The 12,440-nt window shown below is 45.3% G+C and overlaps 1 protein-coding gene and 1 long non-coding RNA gene across 17 annotated transcripts in view; one reads left to right on the top strand and one right to left on the bottom strand.

Annotated features, from left to right (window-relative positions):
- Nucleotides 1-12,440, top strand: part of SOX6 (SRY-box transcription factor 6) — a 411,364-nt gene that overhangs the window by 25,403 nt on the left and 373,521 nt on the right. For 6 of the 15 annotated variants that reach the window (XM_090140518.1, XM_090140505.1, XM_090140503.1 and 3 more), the window contains exons 3-4: nt 6,425-6,644; nt 7,443-7,622. The exons of 2 other annotated variants lie outside the window; for them this stretch is intronic. In XM_090140518.1, the coding sequence (XP_089996644.1) occupies nt 7,462-7,622 (161 nt within the window). In that variant the 5' untranslated portion in view covers nt 6,425-6,644; nt 7,443-7,461. Of the gene's footprint in view, nt 1-6,424; nt 6,645-6,816; nt 6,937-7,442; nt 7,623-11,617; nt 11,962-12,440 lie in introns of those variants that run through there. 7 more of the 15 variants (XM_090140514.1, XM_090140507.1, XM_031614026.2 and 4 more) reach the window with 5 other exon arrangements.
- LOC149917748 (uncharacterized) lies at nt 7,622-12,432 on the bottom strand. 2 transcript variants are annotated; one of them, XR_016466707.1, is made up of 4 exons: nt 11,999-12,432; nt 11,221-11,627; nt 10,428-10,703; nt 7,622-9,241 (listed from the first exon to the last, which is right to left on the bottom strand). It is a non-coding gene; the product is annotated as an uncharacterized LOC149917748 (long non-coding RNA). The 2 variants fall into 2 exon arrangements; XR_016466706.1 differs by lacking the exon at nt 10,428-10,703 and having other exon boundaries at nt 11,999-12,240.

The following is a 12,440-nucleotide window of genomic DNA, read 5'->3' as shown; positions in this document are numbered from 1 at the left end:
ATTTTACTCCAGGAGAGTAGCCTCTGGATGGGAACTGAATTGTTTGAGAGTCCATCAAAGAAATTAAATCAGGCTGCCTAACATAAATTAAATATTTTTGTACTTCAGTACCATATATTCATTCATAACTGAGCAAATAATAGGAATAACATAAGCACTAACAGAAGTGGGAATTTATTCAGTGTCTGAGGTAAGAAAAACAAAACCAACTTGGATGGTGGTAACACATTATTGATTTATGAGTACCTTTTATGATTAAAACTAAAGGGTTTTTTGAATTATTTTACATGGCACAAAGAGGTTTTTGTTTGTCTTGAAAATGTAGGTATGATCAGATAGACAAAACACTTAACATCAAGTTGGCTGTGCATCCTTGTGCTTCTACCATACTGCTATAATAGTGTGGTGTATAGTCCTCCTACCATGTGTGACATAGATCTTCAAGGATGCAAAGCCTGTGCCTCATTACTAACTTGCATGGGTATTTTTACATGTTATGTATTCCATCAACTTAGTTCCTGATACTGCTGAAGTTTATGTGCCTGGAATTACACAAAGTGAATAATTCTATTAGAGTAAATGGGACTGCTACAAATGTGTGAAGTGAAACGTGCGTGTGAGTCTTCGCAGAGCTGGGACTTTTAATGGGAATCTCATTATGCATAAATATAATTAATGTGAGGAGTCTTTTATGGATTATGTCTCCAAACAATTTCACTCCATGTAGAAAAACAGGATAGGAAGATGAAAAGTCCAGAAAGGATAGGCCCCAGCTTTTCTGAAACATATGCCTACGTTTGCCTGCATCCGATAAAAGCAGATAGGGATCTGCCTAAATGGAGCTTGAGGCATTCATTCTTTGCATTTCTTTTTTGCTCAAGTGACTTGGTGTAAGTGACTTGTTCAAAAACACTGTAGGTTTGTAGCACAGCCAGGAATAGAACCCACATCTCCTGACTCACAGTTAGAGACCAGACTTCTTAAATTTATGTGACAAGTCCATTTGCCATATTTCTATGTGAGAGCGATTCATAATGTTGCTACCTTCCAGTGTTCCACATATTTTTTGATGTGATCGCATTCAATAAAGGTGTAGAATTGAATATGGTCTTATCCTGCATAGCTGCAGAGCATCTGGCTTATGCAGACAAATGGTTTCCCACCAGAAAGGAAAACTCAGAACTGTAGATTTTTAATGCACAGATCTTGTGCTATTGCAGTGTTAAGAAGTCCTTGTTGTTATGAATGTGCATTATGAGTATATTGTACACAGTCCTGGTATGCAAATGTGTAGCATTCAGAGAAGTGAAATAATTCAGTGTTATTATTATCTTTGTAAATTGCATCTTAAGAGTTTGTTGAGGACTTTATGACGGCAGTTTTCTATAGTCACAGCCATACAGCGCAAAGTGTTTCTTTCATTATTAACAATAACTGAGCCAATGAAAATGCTTTTAAATATACACCAGACAAGCAGTTATCCAGCTCTTCCTTCTTACCATCCACAAACCATCTTTTAGCATCTTATAAACCAGCATGTAAAATAGCTTTGTAAACATCTGCTTTTCATTGTTAATTGTCAGGGAAAACTAGAGATTTAAATGCTGCTTTTGTAGCATTCCTTAATCCTATCAGAAAGGCTAGCTGTAGATGCTTCTCCTCTCTCATTGCAAATAGCTTCTTCAGGCTGATTTTACTTCTTCTTTTTTTTTTTATTTTTTCCTTCTCTCTCTCCCCCTCCCTCCCCCCTTTAGTTTTGTTTTTAATATTGATAGTTTCTATTTACTTACAAACAGCTTGTTTCATGTCTCACTTAGAAAGGTCTTGCATATTCTAATCTGTGCAGCAACTCAGTAAATTTAAACAAAATATGCTATGTAATTATTGATTACCATGTAAGAAGGGCTGAAAATGTACATTTTGTTCTCTAGGATGTGCTCAGTATTTTTTTTCTTATAGAAACTATTGGATTAGGTATCATGTCATGTATGCAATGTGAGAACAAGAGTGTATGCTGACGATGTCGTGTAACAGCAAAAAAAAAAAGTAAATTTTATGCTGCTAAAAAACAATTATGAGATTAAAAAAAAAAAAAAAAAAAAAAACAAACCCAAAACACTGCCTTTATTTTGGTTAGCTTTTCTGTTTTAATAATCAAGTCATTAATGGCATCTGAGTGTGTCTGGCAATAATTTACCTAAGGTAGCATTCATAACACACAGTAGCTGCATTCTACAGGAAAAATAAATCTATTCATGTTACATTTCCTACCTCTAAAGCTTCTTTTTTTGCTATTGTATGATGGTTCTGGATTTGTAACAATTTTGACTTTTTGATTTTTACACAAAGGGACCATTCATAATTTGAAACTATTTTATATATTATAGTTCTTTAAACTGGAATAAATCTTTTTTTCTTTTTCTTTTCTTTCTTTCTTTCTTTCTTTCTTTCTTTCTTTCTTTCTTTCTTTCTTTCTTTCTTTCTTTTTTTTTTTTTTTTTTTTTTTTTTTTTTTAACATATTTTGTCCAAATCTGCTGCACTGGGAAATGATTTTCAGTCACAGTCTGAATTTTCCTATTTTTCATTCTTTAAACTTCAATGCTTTTTGAAGTGAAAGTCTCCTTAACTAGTTTCTCCAGCTATGTGCTGGATTACAATTTTAGCAGTAATTTAGAACTCTTCCTGTTTTGTTAATTAATTAATAATTGGAGGGTGCAGTGACTTGCTTGTATTTCTTATTCCCGCTTTTCTATATTTACTTCCATAACTTCTCAAAAGATTTGTTACACAGACCTCAGAATCACTGCATGTAAAATTAATTGAAATGACATATTGTCCCAGTTTCTATGACAACCATATCATGATGCCGATGCTCTCAAAAATTTATAAACTGCAATTTCAACTATGCTAATAGCACCGGGCAGAGTTAACATTTATTTACTTAATGTTCTTATTGGAATTAAGCTTTCAATACTTGATAAAAAGCAAACCTGAGAACAAGGTATATTTCAGCGTTTTCCATTTGCTGGATGTTGGTGTTTTTGTAAAGGAGTTCTAATTGTTATGAGAACGTTTCTTAAAATCTAACTGTGATATAGTGTTGATAAAGATCTCTTGACAAATAAAACGTACATCATCAGTCACAAACTTTTAAATCCAACATCCCAGAATAACAGCTACAGTGTAATTTGCTGTAACTGATTTACAGATAGTCTTGTTTTGCTAGGGAATACTGAAAGCCCACGTATTCCTATTTCTTTTGTCCTAGATGCTAAACCTCACATGTTTGTGACACGAGTGCCGATGCACTTACACAAGTAAAGCCACAAGAACAAGAGTCTGCATGACCAGACACAGAACTATAAACCCACTTACAGTATCTACTTATGTTACTGCCTTATTTCATTGTAAATGCTAAAAACTTTCTGCCTTGTAGCGTGAATTATTTTTTCCATATTAAATACATACTTTCAGTATAATCATGCCATTTCATCAATCTGCAGGCTTTTAGAAGTTAGCTGATTTTAGCAGTTTGACAGGGAACTCTATTACTCAAGCAACACTCACATTGGAATCAATGAGTGTTTTACTTGAGTAAAAAATTTAGGAGCAATGTAAGATGCCTTATTCAAGTTACTTCATAATTACAGATTGCAATGACTTAAAAAATAGTGAATTTTGCTTTCAAAACATACTTATTTTATTCAGTATAACTTGCACTTCTTATTAAAAAAGTGTGTTTTATAGTCCAAATTCATGCTTCTCGTGTGTAAGACTTATTGATCATTGATTCAAATAGGAAATAAAACACCTTGATCTTCCAGTCATTTGTCTTAGGAAGATTCCAAAGCAGTCGAGTCACATTTACTGTACTTCAGTCTTAAATTTGATATTATGCTGGGGGGAAAAAAAAAATCCTATAAATGAATGTTCAAATATGTTGAGATCATGTCGCATTTTAGTTTTTAACAGTCTGAACATTTTCAGCAGTTCCTACCCAGTGTTCCTGGTTCAGTAAGCTATATTAAAGCACACTTGGAAAGATTTATACAGTCATTTGCTTCTTAGCTGAGTCTGGTGCAAGAAGTTACTACTGCATGTTTTGGTTAGGAATCGTGGAGTGTTCTTAGGGGTGATCAAAGGGAGGAGGTGGCTGTCCCACCCGCACAGTGTGCCATGTATGTATAACCCTCATGCAGAATGGGGCAGGCCAGTACAGCTTTGTACCCCCGGAGCTCTGTGGAGACATTTTCACCTTTGGTGTTGATATTTTCTGAACGGTTTATCCATTTTGGCACCACTGTTTTAATGTTTTTAACAAGAAGTGTGCACTGCACATGCACAGGGTTTGAACTTGTGAGGGGAACAGCCTGCAGTGGCTTAGGCCAGACTCTCCTAAACTCACGGGAACATCTTAAAAACAATGCATTTTAAAAGTGCAGAGCAGTAGTCATGTAAAATACAAAATCATTGGCAATCCTAAGTACTCAGTTTATTTCTGTTCATGTGTCATATGTATGCGGTTTGGTGGCAATGCACTTATTTGTAATGTGCGCCAGTCCCCAGGTCAAAGGCAGCTTTGTGTTTTTATTCTGGCCTTTGGGTTTTTGTTTTTTTTTTTGTTTTTTTTTTTGGTTAGTACATAGTATCTTGTTTGTAGTGTAGTAGTTAGGTCAGGAACTTTAAAAATATAGTCTGGGCTGCCACATAAGATAGCACTAGTGTGGGCTACAAGGAATCCTCAGCACGTGCTTCCTCCCAGCTCCTCAAATAGGGGGGTACAGTGCTTCTGTGTCCTTCCCCTTGTGCAAGGCACGCTCAGCTCTCCCTGAGGCTGGGGCTGATGGTGCAGCAGTGCAGGAGGCCCCACAGGTGTGTGTGTGCAAGGAAGCGGGGCCGTGGGATGGATGGCTGGCTGGCTGCTGTGGGTATCCTCTGCACTGCTCCGACTTGCTGATGAAAATGGATGTTTGAAATCACTGTTCATCTTGGACTGCTTTTATGTACGTTAACTGTGTTTTATGGTCACCCTATTATACAGAGATGGCAGTAGAAAAACGATCAAGTTGACAATGAGACAAATCCAGGTGATAGCTGAAATAGCCAGAATGGGAAGAGCATTTCATTGGAAAATAGCACTCTTGTGATTCATTTGCAGAACTTACTCTGCCAATGCAATTCGTAGCCAAGAGCTGGGTGACTTCAGCTTTGCCGGTGCAGTGAGTGCCCTGTTGGTGATGGGACACCTGGCTGTGATGAATGCTTTCCGGTGCTTTGGGGAGAGTATCAATCCTACTAGCTGCTGAGTCCCCGGGCAGCACACCTTCCCGGCTCAGGGCTCCTTGCGAGAGCAGGGCTGGAAGCAGCAGTGCGTGGTGATACGCTGTGCTCCCATGAACAGCACCTGTCTCCTGCTGCTGCTCCCTTGCTGTAGCTTCCTTGTGCCTGGAGCGTGCCCAGGAAACTCCTTGTGTTGAGCCTTGCCCGCAACTTGAAGCAGTGTCACTCCAAGCACTGCTTGTGGGTTTAACAGTTTAGTCTTATTTTTTTTTTCTTTTTTAATTTGCCTTCTATTATACGAATCGAGTGCAGATTACTAACGTAGCCTGTGATTTGACATCCCCGGGAAGACCTGCAAAGTTAAATCGCCGGGAAAGCCCGGGCAGCGGGAACGGCCTGCGTGTGCCCGAGGACGGGACCGGGCCGTGCGAGGCAGCGGCAACGGCAGCGCGGCCCGGAGCCCTTGGGGAGCGGCGGGGCAGCGGGCGGCCAGAGGGCAGCGGGACGGCCGGGAGCGGCCGGAGCTGCTTCTCGCTGGCTGAGAATCGCGTGGGGCCGCTCCTCTCCGCCAAGAGGCAGGCGGGCAGGGAATACCCTTGGCTTTTTTCTTCGCTTTGTGTTTTCCATTTCCAAGCCTTCGATTCCGTCCTTCTTTCCCTCACCCGCGTGTCCGTGTGCGTGCGGGGGCCCGGGCGGCGCTCCCACGGCGGAGTTTCCCGGCCCCGCGCCCGCCGGCAGCGGATTCTTCGATGACTTTCGCGCTGCCGCTACCGCTGTTTGTTTTGCTTTGCGAAGTGCTAATCCGAGAGCTCCTTGGCAGGCGGCGGCTCTCGCTGCTTTATGCGCACCGGCCTCACGGTGGCGTTTTAAGCACGTAAACAAAGCTCGAGTGAGCGGAGAGGCAAGCGTGTTTTCCAGTTTACCTTTATTAGAATAACAGTTCCGTTAATGTTTTGGATAAATCAAAACTGCCTATTAAAGCGGTTCGAGTACAGGAGCTGCGCGATGCTCTGCGTCAGTAGAAGGTGTTTGAATCTTCCCGGCCGGCACAAAGCCGCGCTGAATTAGAGCGCTCTGTATCGGCGTCACGGCGCGGTCTCACCTGGGGTTGTTTTTCTTCCCCTTCTCTCTCTCCTCCCCTAGCCTCCCAGGAGAAGTTTACAAAGAATGCGATTGAAAGTGCAAAGCGGCAGATACCGACGTTAAACTCTGGCTTGATTTCAGTATAACGATCTGAGACACGGCCCCGTGCCGCCGCCGCCCTCATTAATACAGAAGCATGCCCCTGGGATTCGAGTCACCCGGAGAGAATAAACACAATATAGAGTCATCTTACCTCCGAGCCGAGAGCGCACCGTTAGAGGTAGGAGAGGGAGAAGTGCGGCCCTCCTCCGGCCCGGCCGGGCCGCTCTGTCGCGGGGCTCCGGCAGCGCTGCTGCTGCCGCCCGCCCAGCTGGGATCCGCTCCCCAGCGCGCTCCCCCCGCCCCCGGCAGGCAGTCCCCAAAGTCAGCCCAGCGAGAATCCGCGAGTCAGGGGCAGCGTTTCGAGTCAATCCCCGCTGCTGTGAATCCCCCGTGGCTTCTCTCCGCCAAAGCGTGGGACAAAATTGCCGCTCAGCCTGAGTTTTTGTCAGGCGTCGTTGGCGATCTAGCAGGTAAGGCGGCTGCTGGCTGCCGGCGATTCCCGCTGCACTTGCAGAGAGCGGCAGAAGCCGGTGGGAGTGTGGTCTGCTCTTCGTTAGGGAGGGGGGAACGGACCCTGGAGGTGATGCAGTGAAACACTTCGACTTCCTCGCATTGTGTTTGTCACAGATCACGGGCGCTCCGCTTCTGTAACATTCACTTCAAGCATTCTCAAACCCAACCGGAATAAGTTCTGATCCTCCCCTTTAGTTTACATTGGGGTTGTCAAAGGATTAAATACGTGAAACTTTATTTGACCGTGGAGTTTGCAGACCCTGGGATCCCTGCGCGCTCTGGCCTTATTCTAATTCTATAGCGGTAATTACCCTTCGTTTCTTTAAGTGCAATAGATTTAGTGCCTTAGAGACTATGCACAGTTTGATTGAATTATTCATTTTTTTTTCTTTGGTGTAGACTGCATCTGGGGACTGATGTGACGTGTAGATTTTTTTTTTTTTTTTTTTTTTTTTTTTTTCAGGAACAAAGGGAATGTGGAAATGAAAGAGAGAGGGAGAGAGAGGCTGGCAGATGTGATGAGATGCGGTGAAGGTGTATCCAGCTTGGCACTCCCACTCCTCTCTTCTCCTCTCATTGCAGCCCTGGGTGACTCTCAGGCTAACACAAACAGCTTTTCTTCCGCAGCCTGCCCTCTGTCACTGTAAGTACAACAGCCTTCTCTTATCAGCATGCAAATTCCAGCCACTCACTACCTTAGCCTGGTGTTTGCACTTTAGATTTACAGAGGGGACCTTTAAAATGAACTTTCCTAGGCAGGAAGGGGTTTTCATGTCAAACTTGCTTTTATTTTTCTTTGTAAAAGTTTATGTGGTTTTCCCTTTTTCTCTCTCTCCCCCCCAGCCCCCCTCCCCCTTCTTATGGAACGGGGGTATGAAGTGGGGAGATTGTTGCTGCTGCTTTTTCCTTCACCGTCAGGGTGATGCACAGTTTCAAGTGAAATTAAAACCTCCTTGTTCCTGCTTCTGCCAGGACAATCAGGACAATACATTGTGTTGGCAGATGACGCTCTAAAGAATTCAGAGGTTTTTGGTTTGTTCTTTTTTTTCAGTCAGATCCTTAGCTTTGGGCGTTACAATATGCAAACGTCCCTAAATTTTGAGAAGATCGCTAGAGGTACTTGTTCTAGGGGAACTTGCATCAGTGATGGTGTTGCTTATGAAGAACACTGCAGGAATATGCTTTTATCTTGTCTAACAAAACTTTCTCCCAGTCGGATGAACAGACTTTAACTTCTTTAGCTTTCTCTCAGATGCTGTTGATTATCTTGCAAAACTTTCTCTGAACATCTTTAACAAGCCTATAAAAAGTCTTCATTGTCGGAGAGTGTCAGCGGAGGGAACTTTGAAATATGCCTGTTAATTGTCCGGCATTTACTGGGGAGAGAGGGGAGTTTAGAATGGGGCGAATGACTTTTAAGGCGGAATTTCTCGCCCTTTGAATCAAAACTTCAGAGACTGTTCTACCAACTCCACAGGAGTTGTGGGTTTGCTCCTCTTATCAAAGATGCGGTAAAACTCAACACACAGACAGGTTGCTTTGCTTGTTGAACGTTGCTTTACTTTTATGCGTTTAATGAAAGAGACGGCGCAAAATGCGCTGCCAGCTGTGAGCAGGTAAGTGCCCCGACGTGAACCGAGAGGCTGATTCCTTCCCTCTGCGAGGACGCAGAGCAGCCCAGCATCCCTCCCCAACATCTGCCTGCGCTGGCTGCTGTGCCCGTCTCTAGCCTTAATGAAGAAAAGCGAGAGAAGGAATGTAAAATGTAGTCTCTAAACGCGTAGTAACGCTAAAAGTAAACGCGTTTGCTTGTTTCTCTGCACGTGCGTACGGCGGATGTTCACTTATGCAAACAAAGAGGGAAGTGCAATTATTCCTGTGCAGAGCACATAGACGCACATTTGCATACAATGCCCACGGAGTCCTCGTTTTCTACCGCGGAGAAGTTGTAACTGCGGCATTGTGTGCTGCATCTGTAACTTAATTGATCACACGGGGAAGCAACAAGCTGGAGAGTGTTACTCGCGCTCCGCCTGGGAACGCGGGCGCATCCCTGCGGTGCCCTGCCCCAGCCGAGTGGCAGCCCCTGCGCGGGGATTTCGGGAGCGCGGTGGGATGCTTCTCTGCTTCGGATCTGGGTGGGCGGCTAAATTGTTCTGACGCCTTCCTTATCTCTTGTCCCATCGCCACCTCGTACTTAAGAAGTTGTGCGAAGGAGGATGCTACCTTCGAGGATGTGTTTATTAGCTTTCTTCTGTTTTCCTTTGAAGGAAAAAAAAAAAAAAAAAAAGAGCTTCCATTAACAAATCGACGGGGTAGCGAACTCGGGCGGGATGCTTCGTCCTTATATTCTGATTGCCTCTGTCTCTTTACAGAACTCGGATTTCTCGTGCGCCAAAGCTACTGGTCGTGCATAAAGTCAAGGTGTTTCCTTCACTCGCAGCAGGTTTACATGCGTTAGAAGGAAAATGCTACTGACCGGGCACGGGGATTCTTACATTTAAAGATGAGCAGCAGTATCTGGACAGGAAGCTGTTTCCTGTTGTTAAATCCATCCCATAGATAACTGCAGCGAAGTGAATAGTCTGAACTAGCTGAATACAGGTGTATACAAACTCGGTATTTCCGTCCAACAATTTATTCCAGCTCCGAATTACAGGTTTTTAGGATGTTTTATTAAAATTGGAAGAATGTGTGGTAATTAGCTGTTGTGCCCTCAGCCAGCTAATTTATGATAAAGCTTTACTAGATAAATTTCAAGTTGTTTCAACGTGCTTGTTGTTTGCCGAGTAAGACTCGATTGCTCCTTTTATTTTAGTGAAATAGTCAACAAATCCCTTATTAGACAGGTCTGCTGTTCCCAGAGGTTCTGACTTCCAACTCTTTTTTCCAGGGCTGGACCAGAGAGGGACAACAGCACCTCGGATAGCAGGGTGGGGGCTGCGATGGGCACTGTTCTAGCAGGGCTTGGAGCCTCGCATCTTGTTAGCAAAATGAAATAGGGCCACGTCAGGTGTGCCATCGCAGTAATGCCTAATTTTCATCACGTCCTTATGAGGCAGGGTTCATTTGCAGGAGGGCTTCTGCTTCTAAACTAGCCTGCAGATTTCAGCTTGTGAGAGCAGGGAAGTGAAATCAGGCTTTCTCCTCGTCTTTTTGGCCTCTATAAGTTATGAAGCTATTTTAAAATTTAAAAGTTTCTCTGTTACTAACTGTTCCAGGCGCCTTCTGGAAAATGGGGAGAAAGTGCCAAAAATACAGAGATGAATCAACAACTTCTCTCTCTCTCATTTTGTGGGCTTGAGGTTGCTTTCCGCACTCCCATCCTAACAACAGTTTAGCCTATAGGTGTGAATAATATCAAAAGAGGCAGACGTTAGCTCTGCAGAGCTGCTTGCCCACCTGATCTGCGGGCCCCTGACAGTTTGAAAGTCTCTTTTATGTTTACCTTTGGAATGTAAAAATGCGGGAGAGAGACTTTCTTGGCTCCGCAGCACACCGTGCCTCTGGTTGACTCTCCCTCATCTCCTCGGAGTTTTCCCCTTCCTGCTCCCGGATTTTCTCCCAGTTGGCACTCTCGAGGGAACGTGAGTTCCTAAATCGGTACTCGGGTCCCTGGCTGTTGCCTTTTAGCAGGGGCGTCTTCGTATATCGCCGCTGCCCGGAGCTCTCGGTATCACGGCGGGAGTCCGTCCGAAGTCAGCGTTCCCCGGCCCCTACCTGCCTGCCCCCGTCAGTCGCGCTCACGTTCATGCCTTCGAGCGCTCCGCGGAGCGGTCTGTGGGCTCCGAGCTCCTTCTGCCTCCCCTCCTCCGGGCTCCCGCAGCCCGACTCCCACCGCCCGCGTCATTTCTACTTCTGGTTTCGCTCGCTTTTTACTCCGGCCGGGCTGCGGGATCGGGCTCCTTAGAGCACCATCTATCTATCAGCTGTCAGCGGGCTCTCGCGGAGCGCTTCCCCTATGCGTCCCCGCTTCCCCGCCGGCCGGGCCCGCGTCCCGCAGACCGTCTCCCCCTTCTCCCCCTTCCCCTTCTGCTCTTTATTTTCACCCTCCCGGGCGGCGGCCAAACGGTGCCGCTCGGCGTGTGCCGGGCAGCGGCGCGCGGGCGGGGAGAGCCGGGGTCCCCCTGCGCTCCCCCCGCGCAGCCCGCAGCTCCCCCGGCCCCCGCCTCCCCCTCTTCCGGCCCTCGCCCGCCCTCCCCCTGCCCGCCCTCGCCCCCCTCCCGGTAACTTTCTGGTACCTTTCCTCACCACTCCGGGCAATCAGTGGTCATTAGAGGAGAGAGGTTTAAGGTTTCATTTGTCTAATAGCAATGTGAGTGGTGATAGCTTCTCGGGGATGCGGCTGGCAGCCCGGGGTGATTTCACTTTCTGTTTTGTGCTCACTTTCTCTGCAGTTGTTGCTTTCCCCGCTCGCTCGCTCCCAGGCTCCCTCTCCCTCTCAGCCTTTCCTCTCCCTCTCTCTCTCTGTGTTGTCTCATCTTGCCTGTGCTGTCTGGGCGGGGGAGCCCTGCCTCCTTCTGCCTTCCTCAGATCAATGCCCTGGCCACTCACTTTCTGATGTTGCACGACGGGAAATGCTTTGAATACTTACGACATGGCCGCTCACATTGATTGCCAAGATTGACAGCAGTAACCATCGCCTTCACTTGTTTCAGGAGGGAAAAAAAAATAATAATAATGAACCTGATTGTAAGCAAATCTCCAGGCAACCCATCCGCAAACTTCTAACGATCGGGATCCTGCACATCCATGGCCCGGAGAAACACCAGCAGACTCTAGCTCATTTATTTTCTTTTCTTTTACTTTCTTTTATTTTACCAAATTACTACCCATTTATTTCCCTCTCCCCCCTTTCACCCCTTCTCTCTTCTTTTCTTTTCTTTTTAATTTTTTTTTTTTTTAATGAAAATTACCGAAGCGCGTTGCAAAAAAAAAAGGAGGCTCTCCCAGTGCTTTGTGCCACACTGGATCCCGAGGAGGTAACCAGGAAAAAACAAGCCCTATTGTGTTGTATACCTGTTGTTTGCTGTGGTGTGTAGTGCTGCGTTGCTTGGTGGCGGCGGTGGTGGTTTAATGGGTTTTCGCTGGATTTATGTCGCTTTGCAGGAGAGAATCCGGTTCCCCCTGCGCTGTCTTTAATGGGTTGTTAGTTGCAATTGAGTGAAGGAGCAGCGTCCGGAGGTAGCTGTGTTGTTTAGCTTTTAACGTTGCTGAATGCACCCCTTCCCCCGCCTCCCCCTGCGCGACTATTTACTTTAATACCACGAGGTTGGTGTTTTTTTTCCTTAGCAAAAACTAGTTGTAGTCTCGTCCCCGGGCGAGTTTCCGGGGCTGCGCGAATCCCGAGGCTCAGAGATAGCGAGGGACCTCAGCACCCCCAAATCACAACACTTTCTCATCCTCTGCGAGTAGAGTTTATTTTAAAATGTAGTGACAGATCAGCGCTGTATTTTAAGCT

This window comes from Phasianus colchicus, chromosome 5, assembly GCF_987193195.1.
Source record: "Phasianus colchicus chromosome 5, bPhaCol1.hap1.1, whole genome shotgun sequence".
Lineage (NCBI taxonomy): Eukaryota > Metazoa > Chordata > Aves > Galliformes > Phasianidae > Phasianus > Phasianus colchicus.
This window is presented reverse-complemented; position numbering and strand designations above follow the sequence as displayed.